Source organism: Symphodus melops (assembly GCF_947650265.1).
Source record: "Symphodus melops genome assembly, chromosome: 15".
In the NCBI taxonomy this organism is placed as follows: Eukaryota; Metazoa; Chordata; class Actinopteri; order Labriformes; family Labridae; genus Symphodus; species Symphodus melops.
In genome coordinates, this window is record NC_136705.1 from 21,553,415 (window position 1) to 21,578,064 (window position 24,650).

The following is a 24,650-nucleotide window of genomic DNA, read 5'->3' on the forward strand; positions in this document are numbered from 1 at the left end:
TGTGGCCCAAAGCCCCAGAACTCTAAAGCGAGGGTCAGGTCTCATGGTTTTGTGTGTGTACGCGCTGTCGCACTGTGGGTCATTTTGAGAAGCATATATGCTGAGCTTGCACCTCCATCAACAAGATTCGTTTAAAAATGTAGGCCCCAGCTTGCAGCTCTGACTACAGCGCTACTGCTGATTTTTTTGTTTGTCATAAGCTGTGTGTTTGTGTGTCTGCATGCATATGTTCATGCATTTATGTCTGTGTGTGTGTGTGCAGGGACCTCTCCCTGTCTGGCTGCTGGACAGAGTGGCATGGGCTTGTCTCTGGCTGTGGTTGTCAGACTGTCCCAGTGGTATGAAGCCTGCTGCTTTATTGGGCAAGCTAAACTGCTGAGGCAGGGCTTCTGCTGGCGCTTCGAGCTATGCCAAAGCCAAATGGAATTACACAACAGGTTTAACCCTTCAGGTGGCATGTAGGATTCTCTTCAAAAAATATATATATATATATAGAGTCAGAGGAAAGTGTACCAGCTGGGTTGATGATCTAATTTTTCCTACTCTGACAAAATCTGTTGAATTGAATAGAAGCTTTGATCTAACAATAGCCATGTGTTTTAGTGCTTAACTGATAATTCAGATGATTGTGGAGATTTGTTAAGTCTTTTATCTCTTATCTTATTCCCTCAGGTTGTCTTTTACATAAGATTTAAGGTTAGGTCTAAGCTTAAGTGGAGGAAACGCTCTCCTCTGCCCTACAGTGGTCAAAGCAGGTTACTGCTTCTCAGGGGATCAGCAAAACTTAATGAACGCTTCAAAATTCATTTAACTGCAGTGTCTATGCAGGCATTCTCACCCCAGCCATGTACATTAATCTAAGTTGGTGAAATGAGGAATAATAAACACAAGAGCATTTTCACTCTGTGTTATATCTATCATTGTGTCTCCCAGGTATAGCAAGCAAATGCTTAACCATTCGGATTGATTTATACAAAAATAAAAGGAGACATAAGCACAAATGTCATCAACAACATGTTAGTTTCTTAATATTGTGTTTATGAATTCACTCAGGAAATATGATTTTGCTCACAGTCACTCTTTTTAATTGTCTTATGCACTCATTAAAAGACTTCATTTATTGTCAGTCAGACCCAGGGTGCATCTCATGACTCAGAACAGGATCCCTGTGACACTAACATTATGTAGTTATTACACTCATTTAAGATCTGAAATGAAATCAACCTGAAGCAACAATGTGTCACATTTCCTTTTTTATTTATAATTTTTACAAGGTGATTTTGAAAGACTTTCATTATGCCAAAAAATGATTAGGTTTAATGAAGTGTGATTTTACTGCCTGAAATCTTCACAGCAACACAGAGACAAAATTCCTGACAAATGGACTACCATCTGAAACGAAACCTAAAAACAGGATTTATCTCATCGACATGTTTGAATATTGACACAGTGGTTAAATACACAAGCTTTGCTTTCAACAATCTGCAGAGCTTTGATTGACACTCTAGATTTTTAGTACTATATGTGTCATCAAATTCCACATATCCTTAACCTGATATAACGCATGAAACTGAAGCAGCTCTTTTAATGTTCAAAGCAATTTTTCCAAATTACAAAAAGGTATAGACATACAGTTTATTTATGACAACATGAATCTAGGTTTGGCAGACAATGGGAGGCTTATCGTACTGTATACACGTCAAAAATAGCTTGGCACATTCAAAAGTCAAATGGAATGGTGACTTCTCTGTAACACAATAAATAACTAAACAGTTAATCCCCACAATTCTCATCAGAAATCAGAAACAGCAAGAAACACTAAAAACCCAAAACATTCTGAAACTATTTCCACTTGTAAATGTCATTTACAAACACTTGAAACTGCATTTAATGATCCACTCAAACTGTGCTTTTTTTTTTGTCAAATACTCTATGTCACTACGTCATCTTTACGTTATGAACCTTTTTTTGAGGCACAATTTCTGTACAACTTTTCCTCACCAGTCAGACACCTCCATAAAGTCCTCTAGTTCACTTATTGCGATTATTTGTTGGGGCTGATATCGTGAGTGGGCTGAGTTATCATTTTCACAAACTTGGCTTCCTGCAAGCTGGCTGTTTGTGTCGCACTCTGGGAACGACTCATATGGGCCATGTGTGTTGTAAACTGTGTTATGTGTTTTGCCTGAATCATTAACTGTGTCCATATACGGAGTTTTCTCTGGGCTATAGCGAGGCCCTTCAGAGTTTGGTATAATTTCAGGGGCTTGATATCCGTAGATGCGACCCTCCCTCACAGGCAGTTGTTCCTGGTAGGGAGTCACAGGGGCTGATGACCTGTTGTGGGGAAGGAATTTGTTAGCTTCAGGTTGGTAGCCTTGGTAGCCTTCATAAAGCACAGGTTTGCCAGCTGGAGAGGGCTGGGAGAGGGGCTGCTGTGGCTTGACCTGCATTTGGGGTTGAAGCTGAGGCTGTAGGTATGTTTGCTGCGGCTGAGGCTGCGGCTTGGGCTGGGGTCGGGGAGTACTCTGAGCAGACTCCCGCACATTCAGCTGAACATACTTTCCTGTCTCTGGGTCAATGAAAGTCTTTGTTTTCACTTGAACAGGCACGTCCACTACAAAGTACTGACCAGAGCCGAGGTCTTGCAGCACTTTACGTTGGGTCAATGGGTAGGACTGGGGATAGCTTGACTCTACATGGTACTGAGTCACTGTAGCTGGGTGGTTTGCATGATGGTGAGTGGGAGAAGAGGGAATATTAGCAACTGTCTTTGGTGCAGCCGCATGGGAAGCAGGGCCAGTAGCATGAGTGGAGACAACGGGAAGGGAAACAGGTGCAGTAGCATGAGTTGAGGCGACTGGGAGGGAGATAGGACCAGTGGCATGAGGGGAAGCATGGAAAGAGCTATGGGATAATTGGTGCTCAGTGCTGGAAGAAGGCAAGCTTGACCCCAGTGTTGGAGCAAGAGCAAGGGAGAGAGGGGGGGTAAAATGAGGGGAAGCCACAGCATAGCGGTTTGAGGAGCATACCTCAGTGAAGGAAGAAGGAATACTGGACACATCTTGAAGAGGTTTCTCAACTCCAGCAGGGTTGTCTGCCTCAGCTTTGGGCTTTTCCTTGTTGATTCTTCGAGAAGTCAACCTTTTTGCCCTGCGCAAGGCTTTCTCACTCTTTGGTGGGACAGTTGGAGGCTTGCCCAAAGAACGAGACACATCACTGCTGAAGCTACAGGCGGATTCGGGTCTCTCATCATAGCACAAGCTTCTTATTTCCGACAGGTCTGCTGCGCTGGTGGCAAAACTCTCAACACCCTCTGACATGTTGCTGATGACAGAGCGGGAGTCGTCTTCATCCAGAACAATGCTCCTCCTGGAGTAAGGCCTGTGTTGTGGGAGAGGCGCTGAGTAGTCCTGTGATGCAGATGCTGGTGGGAAACTTGAGAGTTCTCTGATTGCAGCAAGTCTGTCAGGATAGACAGGAGTTCCAGCACTCCATCTTAATGCCTCTTGCTCCTCATCTCCTCTCTCCCTCTCCATAGGTGAACCCACTCTGTAATCCTCTCCAAATGTTTTATGGAAGCGTGGTTTGACTGACTTGGTGAAAGAGGAACCTCTGAAGCTGTTATCCTTCACCCTGAACATCGAGGGCTTGGCACCCAGAGCAGGAGAGGAGGCGTTGGAACGGGGAAGAGATGGGGCAGGAGATGCAGGGGCATGTGGCCTATAAGACCTAGAATGGGATCCCGAGTCTTCAGATGATTCCAGCCCAACAGGATTGTTTTTCTGTTGGGGAGGTAAAGGGGAGTAGATCTGTCTCTCTTTCGGTTTCCTCCCGTAGTCTGTTGAGGTGATGGCATAGTATTGGAGAGCATCCATCCTCTGAGTTGCTTTATCTCTTTCGTGTCCCTCTTTATGAACTAGTATCCGCTCTTGTGCCACTCTCTTCTCCTCTTTGGGTGCTGCTTGGCTTTTCTCAAGCTTTCTGGCCTTCTCTTCTTTTTTATGTCTTCCTTCCCACTGTTCTTCTGTGTGCTGCTCGGTTTTCCTTTGCTTCTCAATCAGATTGAACCTCTTCTGTTCGGAAATGTCTGTAAGTTTCTCCTGATCTCTTTTCTTTCTCTCCTCAATGTCAGTGAGTATCTTCTCCTCAATCTGTTTAGCCTGCCTTTGCTCCTCAATCAGAGAAGCTATCCATAGCTGTTCCTCGTGTGCAACTCTTCTTTGCTGCTCCTCTTGTGCAGCTCTCCTCTGCTCTTCCTCTTGTGCAGCTGTCCTCTGCTGTTCCTCTTGTGCAGCTCTCATCTGTTGTGCCTCTTGTGCAGCTCTTTTATGCTGTTCTTCTAGAGCAGCCCTCCTCTGCTGTTCCTCTTGTGCAGCTCTTCTTTGCTGTTCCTCTTGTGCAGCCCTCCTCTGCTGTTCCTCTTGTGCAGCCCTCCTCTGCTGTTCCTCTTGTGCAGCCCTCCTCTGCTGTTCCTCTTGTGCAGCTCTTCTTTGCTGTTCCTCTTGTGCAGCTCTTCTTTGCTGTTCCTCTTGTGCAGCTCTTCTTTGATGTTCCTCTTGTGCAGCTCTCCTCTGTTGTGCCTCCAGAGCAGCTCTTTTATGCTGTTCTTCTAGAGTAGCTCTCTCCTGCTCTTTTAGTGCAACTATCCTCTCCTTCTCCTCTTCAGCAGCTCTTTTCTGCACTTCTTCTAGAGCTGATTTCCTCTTCTGCTCTTTTTGTGCAGCTTTCCTCTCTTCCTCTTGTGCAGCTCTCCTCTTCTGCTCCTCTTCAGCAGCTATTTTACTGTGCAGCTCCTCTTTTGCTGCTCTCGTTTGCTGCTGCTCATTGCTAGCAGCTCCTTTATGTGGGACCTCTTGAAAAGCTAGCCTCTGCTGCTCTGGTTGTTTTCCTTGCTTTTCCTCTGTTATCAATTTCCATTTCTCCTCAGTTTCTTTTACTTGTTTTTCTTCTTGTCTTTGCTTTGCTCTCTTCTCCTCCTCTTCTTGAGCAGCTCTGCTTGTTTCAGTGTGTTTTCCTTTTCTTTCTTCTTCTTCTCTTCTCTCTGTTTCTCTCTGTTTTTCCCGTCTCTCCTTGATCCTGTGAGCAATGGCCTCCCGCTCCTTTGCTCTTCTCTCCTCTTCTCTCTTAGCAGCTTTCCTCTCTTCTTCAGCCAGGGAAGCTCTACTTTCTGCAATTATGTGTTTTATTTTCATGTCTTCTGCTCTTTTTGTGTCTCCTGTCCAAGAAGTGTGTTTGTCCTCTAACTTTTTTGCTCTGTTCTGTTGTTTTGCCTTGGTGTCTTCATGCTGAGGTGTAGGCTTTTCTAAACTCTCTGTCTTAGCATTTTCAACTGTATGAGTTTTTCTTGAAGTTCTATCCTCCATGTTGTTACTTTGCCCCAAAGTGGGTTGTGTGTGGGAGCTTTTATCCATGTATGGTATTCTTTCAGCTGTTGGTGAAAATTCTTGACCTTTTTCATTTGGATCGGTGTTATCACTTGGCGTTATTTGTTGTGTCACAGATGTGTTTCTTGGCCTTGGTCTATTCAGTGCAGAAGATGACGTTGGTGCTTGCAAAGGTGGATTGTTGGACTGATGAGTAGTCTGATCCTTTTGATGAGGTCTTTGCATATCAGTGAAAGGTGCTTCATTTCTTTCTTTCTTCACAGGACTTGTCGGTGACTTTATTCTTCCCTGGGTGCATTGTGTATTTACAGTATCTTCTTTGGCGTTGGCATCTAAAAGCAATTTGTCTTGTCTTTCTTTGTCTCCGAGTTTAAACATCCCTGTCCTTTGATGCTCCTTCTCTGTAATGGGAAATACTAAGGGTTTGGGCTCTTTGTTCACTTTGGAGCTGACCTCTGTTTTATTTGGCAAAGTTTTCTCTTTCACGGGAAAGTCTTGTGGATCAGCGTGGAACACTGGGCGTCTGCTGTGACGACTCTGTATAATCGGAAAGAATCCTTCTTTTTTATTTGGAGGGAATTCCTGGATGGTGTTCTCCCTGTCTTCTGAAACAATTACTTTTAACCTGGCATAGTCTGCAAGTGCTGATATCTCCGGTATTGTGGATACTCTAGGTTTAGGTGTTGGTTTAACATCAGAGTTTTCTTCAACTGTTTCCCTCATCGGGTTGGAGTTTCGTCTGCTCTGTCTTTCTCTTAACGATGAAGTTGACTTGTTCTCTGTGTGCTGTTTTCTAATATGAACCGCTTGACCCACCTGTGACTTCTCGTTTTTAGAATCAAGTCTTTCTGTGGGACCATCAGTCTGTTTGGAGGTCAGTTTATCTTCTGTTTCTTTGTTGTTCCCATTCGCATTCTCTTCTTGAATGCTTACTGACCTTGATTCTGCTGTTTTTCTTAGACTTTCATCCAAAATGAAGACATCATTTTTTCTTTCATTGTCTAATTTTCTGCTAAAAAGTCCCTCATTTGACCCTAATCCTGGAAGATCCCTTCCCTTTGAAACAACATCTGACGAATCTGCAACATTTGCTTTCCTTTGTGGTTTTTCATTAGTTTCTGCTCCCCCTTGCACTTGAAAGTAGTCTTCCTCTGTTGGATGTGTTTTTGATTCGTCCACTGAATTCCCACTGGTATTAATGCTTTCATGCTCTCCAGTTTCAGCTTGAACATTCAGACTGGTTTCATTAATGATATCCTGTTGACTGTTGTTTTTCAGTGAGTCAGACTGTTTTCTCACACCGGACAACACGCTTTGTACCACTAAATTGTCTTCCAAATGTATTTCTAACTGCTTCTGGCTGCTTGCTGCATTGAGGTCTTTTCTTCTGTTGTCATATTCTAATTTTCCCTCAACAGAAGATGATGCAACGTGTTTATAATCATTAGCTGTAGCGACATCTGTGACATGTTTTTCTCCTCTGTTTGTGTTGTTCTCAGTTACTGCTGGCACAACTCTGATGGCTATGCTGTCTATATGCACACCATCATCCACTTGACTATTTTCTTCTCGTCTATTCTCATTGTCAGTTAAATTGTGAGATGCACTAGCTTTGCTGAGAGGCTTTTGTGGTGTTGAGTGATGTTTCTTTTCATTCAGTGGAAGTGCACTCTTTCCGTCCGTGTCTCTGCAGCGGGCTGGATTTATGACAGAGTTCATATCTCCTTTCACTAAAGGCTTTATCGAAGATTCACCTTCAGCTCTGTTACAACCGTTTATGTGGTTGATTTGCTTGGCCACCATGTTGGAATCATTGGCATGTACTTCATCTGTTCCAATACTCTTTGAAAGGTTCTCTGTTGGCATTACATTTGTCAAGTCTTTAGTTTCTCCGGGTATTATGTCTTGGTTGTAGAGAAGGGATTGAGTTTCTGCCAGTGTTTTATTTTTAGCAGGTACAGTGGCATTGGATGCGGAGACCTTTTCACGCGCTGGTTCTTGGAGTTGTGTTTCCCTCTGATGACTTGCATCTGCGTATGAACTCTCTTGCTGTAGAGTGACCGTTTCAGACATAATGTTCTCTTGGGTTGAAGCTCCTTGGATGTTTTCGGGATAAATTTTCACTCCTACTTTAGTCTTGTCATCCATCATTGAAGGATGAGTGCTTTGAACAACTTTGTCTTTACTCCCTACTTTGGTGAATTCATTTAAAGATGTATAACCTTTGCTTGTCTCTAGATCTGAGCCTAGATTTCCTTCATTTAACTCTGAATTCCTGCTTTCTTTTGCCTTAGTTTGTTGAGGAATGTTGTAATTATTCTCAACATCGCTTAAGGATGGTTTTCTTTCTCGTACTGTGACCATTATTCCTCTGATCTGCAAGCTGTCGTCAGCCACAGGGGTTTTAGTTTGGCCAAAGACAATATGAAGTGATGAATCCTCAAGAGCTGCTTCATTAGTTCTTTCTGCCTTTTCTGCGGTAGTAGGTTGGGAACTTTTGACTTCATTGACAGGTGGAGCTTCTTTCTCCTTGGTGAGATTAGCAGTGTCTACAATAAGATTGTCTTTAGGTCCATCAGTCTTGTTACCAACATGTTTTCCATGATTTGGTTCCTGCTTTAATTGTTTGGTTTTAGGTGGTTGTTCTTTACTATGTATTGGAGACTGATTGTCTTTATTTTGATTTTCTACCAAGTTGTTATGCGTTCTCATGGGATGGACTCCTGTCAGTTTTTCTTCTTTGGGTGGTTTTGGCACGTTTCCATTCATTGAGTCTTTAACATGATGACTGGTTGTTGCTGCAGACTTAACTGGGATTGTAGCAGAGCTGGGCGATGAAACAGACGTTGCTGGTACCATCTTTGTTCCTTGGTGCTCCACATGGTGCTTTAGTGCTGCATTACTGGACATTGTGCTGTCATGCTTTTTAGGAGCTTCCAGTGATGGGGGTTTCTGTCGAGCATTAATAGTCTGACTACTTCCTAATTGTTTGGTAGAGGTTTTCGATATAATACCATCTCGTTTCCCAAACCCCTTCTCTTTGATTGCAGAAATCTCTTTCTCAGCATGAGCTTTTATCTTTGAAGTCAGAATCTCCTGCTTCGTCTGAGCTCTCTCTTTATGGGACAATGTCTTGGGAGGGTTTGAATGGGGATCTTTACTTGGACCGACACTTTGCTCAGTTAACTTGGTTTTTCTTCCAGCAGGGAGCAGAATGACCACATTCAAATCTTTTTGCTGTGAGCCATCAGGTTGTATCAGTGGGTCACGTGTTTCCAACTTTTCAACTCTGTGCTCCTTTACATCATCAGTAACAGAGTCACTTTTTGTTGCATTGTCTGCATCGGGAAGTACATTATTACCATTTGATAATTTGAATTCTTTGGATGACTCACTATAAATATACTGACTTTCCTTCAACTCGTGAGATTCAAAGCTGCTTACTTTGTTGTTTTCTCTGTCAGATGTTGCAAATGTGCTACTAGGACTAAGTTTGTCTTTAGATTTTTCTTCAGTCTTTGTTTCAAATTTATCAAGACATGAAAGTGGTGTTTCATTGGCATCGATTGAAGTACTATTTCCTGCAGCTGAGATTTTGTTCCTGACCGTTGGTGTATCAGTAAAACCATATTTATCTCTGAGACGGATAAACTCATCAAGCCCTCTGTTAGCTTGATCTATACTTTGTCTGCAAGTTACTATCAAATCTTTGTTTGGTTGATTCTCTGGTTTAGTTGACTGGTCCTGATATTTGAACTCTTCATTTTTATCAGTATCCATGTTAGCAGGAATATCTTTCTTTATCTCATTATCTTTTGTAAGCACTGTGTTTTTGACTCTCTGTTTTTGCTCTCCCTTCATCTTCTCCTTTATTTTAGCTAATTCTGCTTTAGCTTTAGCTAACTCTGTCTTAGCTTGCTCAACTTTATCAAGCTCACCTTTGACCTGTTGTGAGGATATTAGCTTCGGTGCTTGTTTAGCTGACTCCTCCTGCATCAACTCTATTTTAGTTTGCTCCATCTTAGTTGTGATGACTTTGGTTTGTTTGAAATTTTCCCGCTCTCCCTCTTTTTCTTTAGCTTTGCTTTTCTGTGTTGTAAGATTGTCATTATTAACATGAGTGGTTTGAATGAAATCTTTATCATCAACTTCAACCTTCTCTTGTGCTTTAGCTTGTTCTTCTATCTGCTGAAGTTCTGCATGCTCTACTTTCCTTCGCTCTGCTTCAGCCTCTTCTGCTTTCACCTTTTCTGTCCTGATTTGTTCTGATGTAATCCGCTCCCTTTCGCCTTCTTCTGCTCTTAACTTGTCTTCCTCGAGTTTCTCTGCTTTGGTTCTTTCTTGTTTGGCCTTTTCAGTTGTAGACTGCCGTATTCTCATCTGCTCTGTCTCCTCCAGTTCTGTTTTTACGTGTTTTTTGAACCTCTCTGCTTCCGCTTGGTCTACTTTGACTTGCCCCTCCTGCTCCTCTTTCATATGTTCTGCTTCCTCTGTAATATGACTTGGCTCTGTTACCCTCTGCACTATTGTTTGCTCTGCCTCTGTCAGTACCTCACTTGTCTGCTCCGGCTGTTTTTCTGTCGAGTTCTCTGTCACATCATCCTTTTTCTTCTTCTCCTCAGCATGTCCTCCTCGGCCCTGGTTTACTCTCTCCTGTGCTGATACTTCTGCAAAGACCTGTTCTGCTTTGACTTTCTCTGAACCAGTCTGCTCTGCTAAATTTAACCTCGCTGACTCCTCTTTGGGCCGCTGCTCTTTATCCCAGTGCTGAACCCCTGCCAGCTTTGCTTGGGCGTGTTGCGCTTTTGCGTGTCCTGCCATGGCATGTTCAGCCTTGACCTCGTCATGAGTTCTATCTTTTGCTTGATTTTCCATTGTGGGGTCAGACGCATTGGCAGGGTTGTTTTGCATGGTATGTTCAAACAATGGTTTAGTTTCCTCAGCTTGAAGACTTTGCCTTTCATACCCATTTGGAATTGTTGTATATGGTTTTATCTGACTTGTTTCTTGAGTGAGAACTGGATAGTCTTTATTCAGATAAGGAGTGTGCTGGTTTCTATTTTCTTGATCATCATATCTGTTGGAAGTTTTAGGCGTATAATCATACATTTCATTTTCCTTGTTATGTCTACTTTGCTTTTGAAGTCCATAATTGTCCTTAAAAACTCCAGATTGCTGATTTCCATAATACACTTGTTTTTCTTTGTTATTACCTAAAACACTATGTTGAGGATGTTGGTTAGAAATATTAGAATAGATAAAGCCATCCATTGCACAAGAAGTTCCACCAAAATCCTCATAGGACTGTTTTTTCTGAGGCTCCTTATGAACATCATGAGGATTTTCTCTTCTGAATTTGTCTCTTGGTAAATGTAGCTCCTCTTTTGTCGTTGTTGCTCTTTGGTAAGTGTGTGGATGTTGGTCTGATTCCATTGAAGCAGTCATCTCTTGTTTCCACAGATAGTTATCTGCTTGATATTTAGTCTCTTGGCTGTTTGCCTGTCTCCACCGATCCTGTAAGGACGCAGTTTTGTAATCATAATTGCTGTCTTTGTGCTGTTGATATCCATCCGCCCTGGTTACAAACTCACTCATATGATTGTGTTCAGCATTTAGCCTTTGTGTTTCTGTAGCTGTATAGGGATGTTTAAGCCTGTATCCATCTCTTCCCTGAGCGTCTACATTAGCCATCATGCCTTGCTTGTAGGGAGTAAATGACGATAAGTCCTCATAGAGATTCTGTCCATTAGCCAGCTGACTGCTTGTGTAACTTTCAGGTATGAAGCCAGTGAACCCAGAGTGATGAACCATCTCACCTTGCAGCTGAGCTGTCTGGTAATCACTTGAAGTGTATGCTGAATATTGGCCTGTATTTGCAGTCGCAGGCTCATAGTTGGTTGCAATGGATGATCCAGGACTAAAATGCTGGTTTACATAATTGTGTGAGACAGCATTTGTCCAGCCGGATTCTTCTACCTGAGGATATTGAACTTCTGCATCTGGTAAATCCGGGATATCTATCACAGTGTCTCTTGGCTCCTGGATTAAAGGCTGTTTGTTTTTGTCCTGTGTCTCCAAGCCTTTGAATTTGGTAGGACTGTAAGTGCTTTTCACTCTTTTCCTGTTGTCTTTGAGATTGAAGAGAAGGCTCGTGGCTCTGGATTTGTAGCTTGACATCCTAATATCAGGAGTGGCTCCCCTGCTTTCGGCTCGTACTGGGGGATGTTCTATAAGTTGAGGGGACACCGCGCTCTGTCGGACATCTGATGTCTCTGATTCTTGATGTGCATGAACTACAGGTGTGAGCAGCTGGCTGATGTTGAAGGGAGTTGTGCTGGTGTTACTATTGACGACATTTGGTGGCACTGTGTTTGCATCGAATCCATAGGGAACACGATAATCATTACTATAAGATACTCCTTGTTTATTCATTGTCATCTCTGTGCAGACATTTTGCTCTGTCATCATTTTTATTTTTTGCTGGAGGGCTCTGACAGAACTGATGGTGTCCTGGACGCGTCGAGACATCTCAACGGTGGGCGATGCTGTCGACGGGCGTTGGGGTGGAAGCCTGTTTGTTCCAAGGCTTTGCGCCCGCTTCCTGTACGTGTAATGACCTGCTAACTCTGAGTCACAGCGTTTCTCCACTGCTGAAGCTCTGTGCAGCATTGTGGATGTTGAGGTGGCTCGTGGAGGAGTGGGAGGAACGACCGGTGCCCAGTCATTCCTCAGGTGTCTCATTCCCCTCTCCTCAAACCTGTGTGCAACCTGTGGTTGGCTCTCCAGTGAAAGCTCCTTGTACATGGGTGTTTCATACCACTTAGGGAAGTCTGGGTATTTCATAAACCCTGTGACTTCTCCTTGATGGAAGGGAAACCTGTTATGATCCCTCCACACTTTGAAGGGACTGAACTCACTGTGTATAAAGAAGTTCGAGTTACAGTTGACCTGTGTGGACATGCTGTGTTTACTGTGGGAAGATCTCATAAAAGAGGGTCCAGAATTTATGTGACTCATTGCTGCTACTTCAGAGGAGTAGAAGTCAGTGTCCCGGGAGGAGAATGGACCCGCTGAGCCGAAATGGCCGCTGTTAAAGTTTTCCTGATATGATGAAGAGAATTCAGAAAGTTCCCTTTGAATGCTCATTAGAGCAGATTTGTCCCAGCTTGTGTCATCATTCAACTCTCTGGGTTTACCATCCATCCCTGCTCCGTCCCTCTGTCCCTCAGAGTTAAACGCTCTGATGAGGGAGGAGACTCTGGAGCGGCTTCTTCGTTGCTGTGAACTCACCTCTGTAGCTCCGTTGCTGAGAAAGGACAGCTGTTCTCCTCTCAGAGATTCCTCCTGTTGAGAGGTTTCCACAAACGAGTGCTGGAATGTGGCAGAAACTCTCCCTTGTGTCCTTTCCCCGTAATCCTCCCACTGTGGATCTCTTTGGATCTCAGCCCCATACATTCCTCCGTGGATCCAGTTCTGTTCATACTGCTGCATCCTGAGGCTGAAGCTCTCATGTGCAGTTCTCTTAAGTTCCTCCCTCTCTCGGTCTCTTTCCTGAGCACTCTGGCTAAAGGCCAGCTGTCTGTCTCTCTGCGTGCAGGGTGAAGATGCACCCAGGTCTGAGTCATTATAAACCGCCTCATCTCCAATGCAGAGACTCCTGAATGCTCGATCTGTCAGACTGCTGACCTCACGGTCTGTCTCATCCAGAAAGGACCCAGCACTCGAGGTGTCGCTGTAGCCTCCATCGCTGTGCTTTCGATGCCCACCACTCTTTCGGCCAGAGCGGCGCTTCTCAACCGAGGTCATGATGCAGGCCTGCTAACAAAAAGCTCCGTCCTCAGCTGGGCAGTCATTCACGCAAACACAACTCGAAATGATATACACTGCCTGCTGCAGGAGCTGCAAGCCAAGACTTTGGGGCCCCCGTCAAGACTTTGTAGAGCCTGTAGCTCCTAAGGCATGGTGCCTTTTAGTTGGCCTTCGTCCAAAAAAATCTTGGAATATTTTGTTTTCCTACGAGAGAAAGAAAGGAGAATTAACTTGGACTTAAAATGATTTGCTTAATCGTTTAGGATATGTGAAATGTTTTCTAAACTTACTCTCAAGCCAAAAACACACAAATGGTTTTCTTTCATAGAAGTTTTAACAATAAGCACCACTTGTTGTGTCCTTGAAAAGAAGCTCTTCCTTTTTTATTTTTTTTTTGCATTAAGCAGCAATGTACTGTATGTGGTTCTGAAAACAGCCTCGTTAATCCTTCTCCTCAATCACTGTGACCTTCAGAAACATGTTGTGAAGAAAACTACTCTGTTGCTAGGCACAGTAAAGACAGCCTCACGTGAGGTATTTTGGGAAAGCAGGACACTGCTTTAATGACCCCACACACACACACACACACACACACACACACACACACAATGATGTTGATGTTGATGATCCATACAGTGAAATTATTAATGAGGATATGAACAAACTTTAAGTTGTTATCTTTGAGGGAAACAGAAGCAGAATAAGTCTTGTTAGGACGAGTCTGTACATTGGAAACTAATCCTTCAGTAAGACATCTTTGGTTTTACTACAGTAGAGAAGGAACAGGTGGGAAGACGATTAAAAAGAGTAGAGGTGCAGCTCCAGTCAGATGTTGGAAACAAAATTAATGTAATGTATTTCTGTCCCACTCAGTTGCATATTTGAATATTGAAATGGGACTTTAAGATATTATAGAATATAACTGTATTGAAATGTTCTCATTTCACTTATACATTCAAACCAACTCTGTTTACTTATGAAAACTTACTACTTATGTGAAGAGAAATATGAGTAAAAAAAGAAAAAAGAAGATCCTGATGCATAAATCTTAAGCAGTGGATGAGTGCAGCGACACTTATCTGTTGACATCTTTCCTCTTCCTTGCTCCACCAGCTCGCTGCTTGCCGAGCAACGTTTAAAACTACGCTTACAACTTAAATTATTACCTCGAAAAGTAGTTTAAGATAATAATCAACACGTATGATGCTTTGTCTAGAAGTACAGAGCCCTCTTCCAGCCTTCTTAAAGCACATGTCCTCCTTCGTACACTGCTTTGAAAGTTGAAATGGTTACTCGTATAGAGAGAGACTGTAACGTCATGGTCACATTCTGGTTAAATTTACTGCTGCTACCAGGCAGCCGTCCCCTTGCTCAGAATAACCCTCGGTTCTTTGATATCTTCAGATCTGGAGTCCATCCATCTCATTCACATCTACACAAACATCTATGCACCACAATGCTAAAACCTGTAAGGTCTTCATCAGATGAAAGTGGAGCAGAGCGACAACTCATCTTAAATATCATGCAAAAAAATATCCTTTAACAGAAAACGACAGCAATATAAACCAGAGCACGCCCTACACCTCGCTGTAAGATTTAGCTTTCAAGCATTAAGAAAACATTTAAGCAGCGAAATGTTGATTTGCTGCAGCTTTTTTTCCATTCAGGCAACAGATGATCAGGACAGATTTAAAGAAAATAAACATCAGAGAGGCATTAAAAAAATCACACACAGCTGTGGTAACTGTCCTTTTTTTTTTGCTACGATAATCCCATGTCAAACTGTCAGGGTGATTTCTGTTGGTTCTTGCATGTGACAGGTTTATTTTAGTCCAGTGACGGGCCTCCGGCTCTAAAACCTGACACCAGAGAGGCCTCACTTTCAGAGCCACTGTGCTCCAAACACAGACAAATCTGTCACTCCTGAGAGCTCAGAGGATTTGACTAATTGTTTAGAAATGCCAGTGAGTGAAAATAAAAGTTGTGTTTGTTATATGGGACGAGAAACTCAATGTGTATATTATAAAAAAAAGGAATTATTTGTATACATCTGTTCATTTATTTTGTCTTCATAAAGCAATTCAACTCTTACAAATAGGAATGTGCAGTGATGCACATTGATGTCAGTTACTTACTTCTTAATGTGTCTGCCTTCAAAAGAAAGAAACATAACACTTTTATTCTTACCTTATATTTTTATAATCCATAATTCAGGCCTCATTGTCACTTCCTTAAAAGGCCTTGTTGATCCTGTCACTTCTCACAAGCTCTCTCCGGCAACTCTGTGTCTTTTTATTGAAAATAATCCACTTCAAAAATCTTCTGTAAAGTCCACGCTGGGCTCTTTGAGCATCTCACCAGAAGCAGGCAGCAGTGCTCAGGAGACCAAACAGAAATAGAGGAGTTGTCCCAGGCAGAGTGTCCACCATTGGGGGACAGAGTGAGAGCTGGAGCCTGCATGCGGTTCTTTGAGATCCTTTGGTGTCGAGTGTCAGACGGATGAAACAAACAGCCTCTCAACTATTTATAAATCTGGACAGCTTACTGTTGGCCATTAGCAACCAGCGTTAGGTGTCATGAACTGTGAACGTTTTACATCCGGCTGTAAGGTTATGGTCTAAACATTGAGAATCAACGTATGTTCTTGAGGTGTGTTGTTGTCTATCTTATGGGGCTGGGAGGGGGCCAGAGTTTGGGTGCTCCTTTGGGAGACATAAATACCAAAATCGCCTCACACAGGAGTGCCACCCACTTCACTGGACAGACCCGAAGAGCACTGTATGCAGTGTCAACAAGTGGCTCTTACCACCTCCCACCACCCGTCGTCTTCTGCCACTTACATAGACTTCAATTAACTTTTTTTTCTCCAGAGGAACATTTTCTGATTCTTCTCCTCACAGATTTGTTCATTTCATGCAAATTGTCTAAGATATTTGTTTCCCTTGAATTTTGTGCTCAAACACTCAACATTTTGAAAGCATAATCTTGATAGCTACAGCCTCACTCGGCCCCCTGCATAAAAGGCCAAGGCAGAGGAAGGGGAGGACCTGTACCTCCCCCCGTCACCCCTTCTTTCTCTTGCTCCCCTCCTACAGCAGCCTGCTGCTATAATAGGAGATTGCTGCAGCAGATAGTTTCCTGGGATTCTTGGCGGGTGCAGGGCAGGCCTGGTGGGATGATGGACACACACACATGGGCCTTAATGGAGACACACTCCATATGCCCCCATTAACAGAGACGTACACACACGCACACACACACACACACACACACACACAGACACACACACACACACACACACACAGATGGTTTTACATACAGGAAAGGCTTAGGTAATCCCTTTTTAACTCCTCTCTTTCCTCCTTATTTAAATATAGCTTTCTCATCCAAAACTTTTCTCCCTTTTCCTCTCTTCACTTCCTTTTACAATCAGTAAGAAATATCCTCGACCCGTACCAAGCTACTGTATCATCCTGTTTAGCTGCTTTCTCTTCTGAGCCTTCAATGCTCAGCACTTGTTAAAAAATTGGTTGATTAATAAAATTTAATTTACGAAAACTTCCCTGAGCAAGAATTACTCAGCGTGTGCTCAATTTCCCCACTGAAGTTAGAGGAGAAGCCTGCTGAGAGGAATCTGAACAGGTTTCTTGCTCACTAGTTCCCTCTAGTGGACGAATTGAGAACACACGTCTTATTGAATTTGGCCTGATCAAAAATTCAGACTTCTGTTTCTTACACCGATCTTGAATTTTTGTACATTGCAACTCTGCTTTTTAGCTTTGCACCAACATAGCGGTATTATTGGAGGTGCTATGACTGCAAGCATTGATCTCAAACATCGAGGGTGCTGAGTAAGGAGGAGCAGAGCTGTGGTTATGTGGCAGACAGCAGACAGGCGCATTACTTGCTGCATTAAGATATGCTTTGTTTGTATTATCTCCGTTCAGAGATTAGCTTAATTGATTCTAATTGATTGAGTTATTGATCAGTTGTGTTGCAGAGATGATTCTGTACTGTGTTTTTAGGCCCTTCACGGAGCAGCTCTGAATGCACTTTGTGTCTGACTTTGGGTGGTGGAGTTGTCAAAATGTAGGTGTTGCACCCAATGTCAAGCAAGAGAATAGTATGTATGTGCCAGTCTCTCGTGGGCATACTGCTTCTTTCTGTGTGCATTATATTGTCTGTGGATGGGTGCATGTGCACACGACTCCCTGTTTCAGGACATATTTCCCCACATCCCTGCAAAATATTTCATTACTGCAACAAAAGAAGCCCATTAACTGCACTGTAAGAACAGAGTTCAACTGCTGTCCCCCACATTCACCATGTTTGTCTGCTTTTCTGGCCGCTCTCCAGCTAATTTGATATAACAATGCTCCACAAAACCGCCTCAGGACTTTTTTTAGGTGACAGAAAATTATCAATGATGCCACATGCACAGCTGAATGTCAACATCAACTTGACTTGTTTATCAAATATTAAAGCAGTGAATTATGGGGCGCCTGCAGAACTTAATGATGATCGGAGTCATTATAACTTCAGCATCCTTTGTTTTGGATAATGATTAAATTCCACGACTACTGTATTCAATTTTGGAGGGATTGAATGTGTTTTGCACGTCTTTTGTATGAGTTGGCTGGATTCCGTCGTCCATATTGGTACATTTTGGGGGAGAGGAGTTGATTTGTGTGAGGATATTGGGTTATCATTAGCTGCCATGTCAGGGGGCTTAGCATCTTTGCTCTGGGAGCTCTCATGCACATAAAGCAAAATCCTTATATTGAACATGATGGGGTTTTTTTTGGTAATAATATTTGGTGCATGAATTGACTCTGTACCTGCTGTTAAAAAAAACAACCTTCATTATAATGACAAAAAACATGAAAGTAGGACACAATGGGTTCTGGTTTTCTTACTTTATTTTGACCGCATTTCCACTTTCCTGTCTCAAAAGTGACAATTGACTTCAATGGATGGTCTGCGTATATTTTTCGGGAAATAAAGAGTTCCAACTTAAATAAAGAAATCTCATCAGATCATTCAAATAGTGAATGTCATAAGAGGTTGACTCAAACATGAAAGCATCCTTTTATTGTCATATTTGTCGGTTATTTACAACATGCAAAGAAAAAAGAGGCTGTAAGTGTTCTGTGTGCAACCTGGCACGACTTCTGACATTATCTCCCTCCTCTGTGTCACCCGGGTGTCGCCTCATCAATTATTGAACCAGTACTTCATGGTAATACATAATTTCTTATCAATTATTCATGATAATGTGTGTGTAGTTTACTTAATTGTGTTATTGACTATCAAAAGTAATTTCCTGAAAATCCTCAAGGACGCAAATTGAATCAGCCGAACTCCTGGTCGTGTGCTCGCCGGTTAAGTATTCTCGATGTGATCAGCTGACCCTTTATTCAAGGGTCGATGTACTGTGGAGAGATATTTAACGACAAATCCAAGTTAACCTGAGGTGATGAGATGATGATTTCTTTTAATGTAAATCCCACATTCACAAGAATAAAATAAGCAAATTTGATGTTTAATTTGGTTTATTGGAAATAGTAAAAGGATAGGAAGAGGATGAGCTGTCCTAAAAGTAAATAAATAATAAGAGTCACGATTGCTCTCCTCTGCCGGCTTTAAGGGAAACTGATAAATAATGTATCAGAACAGATGGCTGGAGCGAGAGGCAACAGGAGAGGAACATGAGCGACTACATCTTTAATTGTTTTAAAGAACATGTCACAACAGGGCAGGTGTGTTCACTGTCTGCTGACGCCTCAGACGTGCTAACAGAGAGGAAGACACAACCGGTGACACGTATACTGTACTCTGGCACGTGTACACATTTACATAGAAAATGGCTGATTAATATTAAAGTGCACTTTCACTTTAAAAAAAATCAAAAGACGGAGAGATAGTTTGAGCCTGTTACTGACCTGATGGCAGAAACATTATATTGCCAAAAATCCTCAAAAGAGCCTCGATCAGTTCAACACGTACAGTTTACATGCATTAACATTCACAATGTAAGCATCTGAATGAATTAAATTCACATTATCAAATAGGTCTTTGTTGCACATATGGTGTATCTATGTCAGTCCAATAAATAGAGTCCAAGAGTGCAGATAAAGATCCAAACCACACTTGTGCTTTTTATGGGGAAAACAAAGCCCCAAATATTCAGCATTTCTTCAAAACAATAATTTACAGTCAAATAAATATTTTAATGTCTGCATCCACACTCAATGTGATTTCAGTAAAGTCTTTTTCCAGGAGTTTTCTGGAGTTGTAGTTGTGCTTCGTTTCTTAGAGTAGAGTAGTGATAACAGGCACGATCACACAGATTTAGAGTATCAGTACGTCCACGTTTATGTCCAGCGCCTCACTTTTTCTCCAGTTGTTCCTTGGAGCAGTGAGGGTGTTTTTCAGGACTGCTGCCCAACACCGGCACCTTGTTGGCCAGGCCGGGGCTGGAACTGTCCCTGCCTCTTCCCACTGAACCAGGAACCTCGATGGAGGGGCCCACGGAGGATCGCGCCACTCCGGCCGTGCTTACGCCGACTCCAGACAAGACTCCCACACCAGCGCCCGGCCCGCCCGCTGCAGCTCCGAGCAGGTTCGCAGACTGGAGCACAGCCTCGGAGTGCTCGCGGGCCTTCATACGCAGGGCGGCCACGCTGGCTGTGCGGTTGCCCTGACAACCGTAGGGCGGCAGGAAGGACAGACCCATGGGGTCAGAGACACAGCAGGAGCACAAACCATTACCTGGAAAATAAAACAACTCCAGTGAGCGTAGTAAAAACCAGAAATTCATCTTTGCAGCTCATTTATCAGTATTACAGAAAAAAGTTCTCTCAGAGTTTTTTTTAACACAAAGGACAGGTGAAGATTGAACTCTGTTACAAAGAGACATTAACACTGAGCAAAGACTTGACAACAGTGGCAAGAAATGTTCCTTTTAACAGGCAGAAACAGAGAGCAGAACCAAGACAAAGAGACAAAGGGAGAAACAGAAAGAAATGGACAAAAGAAGAAACTAAACCTAAAACAGACAAAGAGGAAAACACTACAACAAAAATCACAGATCTTTTTCGTGCCCAAATAAATTTGAATCGTGTTTACCTTTCAGTGTGGCGACCTGTGAGAGGGCTTGGGCGTAGGTGGCAGAGTTGAGGAGAGTTCCTGGGATACACGACGGGAAGAAGGGACCACTCGGACCCACCGTCCTGTTGATGCTGGAGCAAACAGACAAACGGTAAGCAATCATCTGTCGTAAAAACGCAAATCTTTTTAATCACACGCACAGGACTTTATTCTAACTGCACTGTGCACCGCAGAGCTGATTCTACCTGTGCTGTCTCAATCAATGAAATAAAAATAAAAAAACATTAACAGACTGAAATGTTTCAGTTCTGAAAAGAAAGTCATTATTTTTCTTTCCCTCCATCATTTTGTAAAATGGAGGTGCAACATTTTTTCTTTCATATATCCTGTTAGGAATATTTAACAACAGCTAAACGATCAACGTCTGTCTGTGTGTCTTCCTCACCTCTGCTGCATCTCCAGTGGTTCTTTCTGTTTCCTGCTGTGGTCCACCGGAGACTGAGAGTTGATGCTGCGAGACGGAGGAGTGCCCTCGCTCATCTGCTCTTTTCCTCCTTCCGGGTCTGAGCTTCCTCGCTCCGTCTTCCTCCACTTTGCTCTGCGGTTCTGAAACCAAACCTGCATTAAAAACAAACAAGAGATGAAAGGTGAGACTGAATGCAAGATGATTCAATAGATTTTTCTAATTAGGAGTTGAAATTGCCAACATTTTATTTATTTTGTTTATTTTTGTTATTGACAGAGATATTTTCTTTAGTAAGCTCCTAATTTCTTGAGCATTTTAATTTATTGCACAGTCAAATAAATGCAAACTCAAAGCACACAGATTTCATATTTTTCCAGCCTTCTGAGAGGCAGAGCAAAGTTTAAATATTCACTGTTTTTTTTACTTGTCCTGTAGATCGAGAGGTATTTGAATGCCTCACAGCAGCGCTTTAATGTCCCACACTCCCTGACCTATCCCCAAAACTTCTTCATCCACACAGATGAGAACATATAGTCAAGTTCTGGTGTCTTAATCCAATGAAGGTCACTGCCTATAACAACATTTAATTGAGCAATTTTTCATTATCATATTTTAATGACTTCCCACTGACAGTTGTGCTGCCCGAGAGAGGGGCAGCTATGATGAAGTCGTTTATTTCCCTATTTAGTGATTGTTTGACAACATCAGATTCGATTAGGACTCGGTTCTAGCAGGCATTAATCATGATGTGTGAATGGAGGTTAAAGCTGGCGCGCGTGTGCGCTGCATCCCTGCTATTGTACCAGAGGTATAAATGATGTCAACAGCCAAACAAAACACGTGCATTCATTCGGCATAAAGAAAGGACAACATTTTGGTGGCAGGACAACAATGCAACCAATGGACTTATCTCACCCCTGCACCTTCCAGCTAGAAGTCGCGGCCCCCCCATACACACACCCCTCTCTGAATGGGCTATAATTGCTCCATTAATCTCAATTTGCCGCGTGCTCTTAATGCGGGGGAGGCCCATTGACACTCTACAAAAAGGGGGGCAACAACACTACAACAGAAAGGAAATTTATTTTCTAATAATAATGTAAGTTTAATATCCCTGCATACTGCGCCGGATTCATGTTCAGATTTAATAATAGGAATGTGGTAATCGGATTAGGAGGGGAATAATTTGTTTACAATCCCTAATTTACAGCTCTGGATTCCATTATCAACCTCGCCATTGGGTTTAAGCGATAGTAAGATGACCCTGGGGAACAAAAGGCAAACTATTATATTTCCCACAATTAGATCTGGGCGCACAACAAAACCCAAAAGCAAATCTGGAATGCAGGAAATTACATACAGGACACATAACTTAATTACATCTGGCCAAGTTTATAACGGCGCATATGTGCAGGGCAAGGGCGGAATATAAATTGGCAAATTTCAGGTGTGTGTTTGAGTGCTTTTTTGTCGTGTGTTTTCAAAGTGTGTGCGTGTGTGTGTGTGTGTGTGTGTGTGTGTGTGTGTGTGTGTGTGTGTGTGTCTGAAATAAATGGAGAAATAAGTGAGAGTTTGTGAGAAGGCTTTGCCCTTTAAAAAAAACCCATATTTCTGTGTTTGAACGGGACAGGAGATCTGCACGAATGATGTATTCCTACCTTTGAGACGCGGACAAATTAGCGAGGAACATTATCGCTGCTTAATTATGAATGACCGATTAATCAAGCTAATCTAATATTCACCATTATGTTGATGTTATTAAAGTGCAGCGCCGGGATGACAGAGTGGCTTCATTTCACCTTTTTTCTCGAGTGGTCAAACGTGGCCGAGCGGCAGCAGCAGCAGCACACCCACCTACCTGCACCCTGGCCTCCGTCAGGTTGATCTTCATGGCCAGCTCCTCGCGCGTAAACACGTCTGGGTAATGAGTCTGCGCAAACACAGCCTCCAAAGCCTCCAACTGCGGGAACAAGAAAGTCTAATAAGGTTCATTTATTCTTTCTGTTATAGCCTACTTCTTTGTTTAAAATTGAGTTACTATTTCAATCTCTGTCTTAAATGTTGGTCCTCCTCATCAGGTGTGGACAATGTTCAACTCTTTAAGACGTTTTGAGTGGAATTATCATTTAACTGTTGGACGAAAAGAGTAAAGTAGGCTAACTTAACCGAAATTTAACAAGAACATGTAATACTTTTAAAAATGCAAGTAAGAGTAGGCCTAAAAGGAACTACATTTAAAAATCACAATCCCCCACTCAGGTTGACAGGTATTTTATCTAGGATATATAGGCCTACTTTATATGAACTTCTAAGGTGATTTTATGGACCTGTCTTCGTCTTTTATCTCGATATTGAGTCTTTACAACAGTTTGAATTCAATTAAATTGTGTTTCCACGCATAATTTTTGAAATCACAATTATCTCTGCAAATTCCCTTGTATTGTATTTTTTTATTCCACTACGTTTAAACTAATTATCTTAATTTCTTTTTGATAGTGTTCGTGTCAGATGAGTTGTAAAGGCTTTGATGCCTTTCAGAAAGTATACCTCTCAGTCTTTTTTTTTCCCTTTAAACTTTTCCTTTTCTTTCATTTTCCCTCACAGTGTCGAGGCCTCTTTCTTCTTCACTTTGAGGTAAATAATATGTCTTGTTTTTCTTCCCTGGTTAATAATTACCTGTTGCAAAGTAAACGTTGTCCTGTTTCTGCGCTGCTTTCTTCGAAGAAACCCATCATCAAAATCAGCCGGAGCGTGATTGCCAAATCCGCTTGAATTCACTGAAAGAAAAAAGTTTGAACTTATTAAAAATGACCTGTATTGTTACAGTGTGCAGTGTTTAAAATACATAATTAATTCTGTTAAGGGGAACTCTTGGAAACGATGTGAACAAAGAGAAAATAAATCTATAAACGTTGGCCAAAGCAGATAGATTAGGGAGTTTACTCTTTGGCACATTTCGTGTTTCCATTAGTTGCATGAAACATTGATGTCGGGAGTCTGAGGGGAACCATGACGGACTAAGAGCCATGACACCCAACATCTGTGCCCGGGACAAAACACCCCCTCTGCCCCGGGGCCAGAGCACCAGAACAGCCAGCAGATTGACACAACAGAGGGAGACAAAAATCAGACTTAACCCTTTAAATCCACAATTGGAAATGACGGCGGTCACTGAAACGGATTCAAATTTTATTGGTGATAAATGAGTCATCCAAAGTATTTAACTTTTCGTCTTCATAGCTTGATGTGCCGATTTTATACGATCTCTTAATTTATTACAGTAGATCATTATTATATTTTACTCTCTGGGCCCGTGTCTTTTTCTTTCTATATTTGAATGATCGTTTAATGTCAAAACACAAGGAATAATAATAATAGGAATAAAAATTAAAAAAAAACAGAGAAAATATCTGCTCAGGCCTCGAACAACACACACACGCCTTTGCGCGCAATTACGCATCGGGAACAAGTCCAAACTTTGAACCGAAACGTTTGTTAAAACTCACAGCTGTGTGGAATAAATAGATGAGCATTTTGTAAACAATGCAAAACAGACAACTTACATGTATTGGAGCGGCAGCACTCTCCGTCTAGCTGAGGCGGACAGTGGAAGTAGAACATCCTGACGCGTCGCTGAGCTGCGAAACTGAACCTGGAACACAGACAAAAGTTTGAACTCGCAGCCTTAGTCTGACTTCAGCTGCTGCAGTGAAATCCAGATCTCTGGCAGGGAGTAAGACGTTTATTTAGACGTAAGAATAGATCATAACGCGCGAGACTAAAAGAGGTTTGAAGTTGATCAGTGAGAGAGGATGGTACCTGCAGATAGGATGCTGAGGAGAATGACTTCCCGCTCTGAGGGAGGAGGTGACTGCTGC

General features: G+C 42.5%; 2 protein-coding genes across 5 annotated transcripts; both read right to left on the reverse strand.

The window, feature by feature from the left end:
• Nucleotides 1-1,149: 1,149 nt before the first annotated feature.
• cUnh10orf71 (chromosome Un C10orf71 homolog) lies at nucleotides 1,150-15,661 on the reverse strand. 4 transcript variants are annotated; one of them, XM_079362264.1, is made up of 3 exons: nucleotides 15,384-15,661; nucleotides 3,033-13,400; nucleotides 2,110-2,337 (listed from the first exon to the last, which is right to left on the reverse strand). In XM_079362264.1, exons 2-3 carry the CDS (start codon nucleotides 13,191-13,193, stop codon nucleotides 2,260-2,262), a joined length of 10,239 nt encoding a protein of 3,412 aa, XP_079218390.1. In that variant the 5' UTR covers nucleotides 13,194-13,400; nucleotides 15,384-15,661; the 3' UTR covers nucleotides 2,110-2,259. The 4 variants fall into 4 exon arrangements, with proteins under 4 accessions (XP_079218387.1, XP_079218389.1, XP_079218388.1 ...); XM_079362261.1 differs by having other exon boundaries at nucleotides 1,150-13,400; XM_079362263.1 differs by lacking the exon at nucleotides 15,384-15,661 and adding an exon at nucleotides 14,363-14,456 and having other exon boundaries at nucleotides 1,150-13,400.
• A 3,090-nt stretch (nucleotides 15,662-18,751) lies between these two features.
• On the reverse strand, nucleotides 18,752-24,650 carry drgx (dorsal root ganglia homeobox). Its single transcript, XM_079363300.1, has 7 exons — nucleotides 24,592-24,650; nucleotides 24,336-24,424; nucleotides 23,449-23,549; nucleotides 22,631-22,732; nucleotides 20,752-20,924; nucleotides 20,325-20,437; nucleotides 18,752-19,967 (listed from the first exon to the last, which is right to left on the reverse strand). Exons 2-7 carry the CDS (start codon nucleotides 24,391-24,393, stop codon nucleotides 19,585-19,587), a joined length of 930 nt encoding a protein of 309 aa, XP_079219426.1. The 5' UTR covers nucleotides 24,394-24,424; nucleotides 24,592-24,650; the 3' UTR covers nucleotides 18,752-19,584.

Coding starts and splice junctions, on each gene's coding strand:
- cUnh10orf71 (XM_079362261.1), bottom strand. CDS start 13,193: ATGACCTCGGTTGAGAAGCGCCGCTCTGGCCGAAAGAGTGGTGGGCAT.
- drgx (XM_079363300.1), bottom strand. CDS start 24,393: ATGTTCTACTTCCACTGTCCGCCTCAGCTAGACGGAGAGTGCTGCCGC. Junction 23,550..24,335: donor GTGCTGCCGCTCCAATACAT/GTAAGTTGTCTG, acceptor TTTTTCTTTCAG/TGAATTCAAGCGGATTTGGC. Junction 22,733..23,448: donor CAACGTTTACTTTGCAACAG/GTAATTATTAAC, acceptor TTGTTCCCGCAG/TTGGAGGCTTTGGAGGCTGT.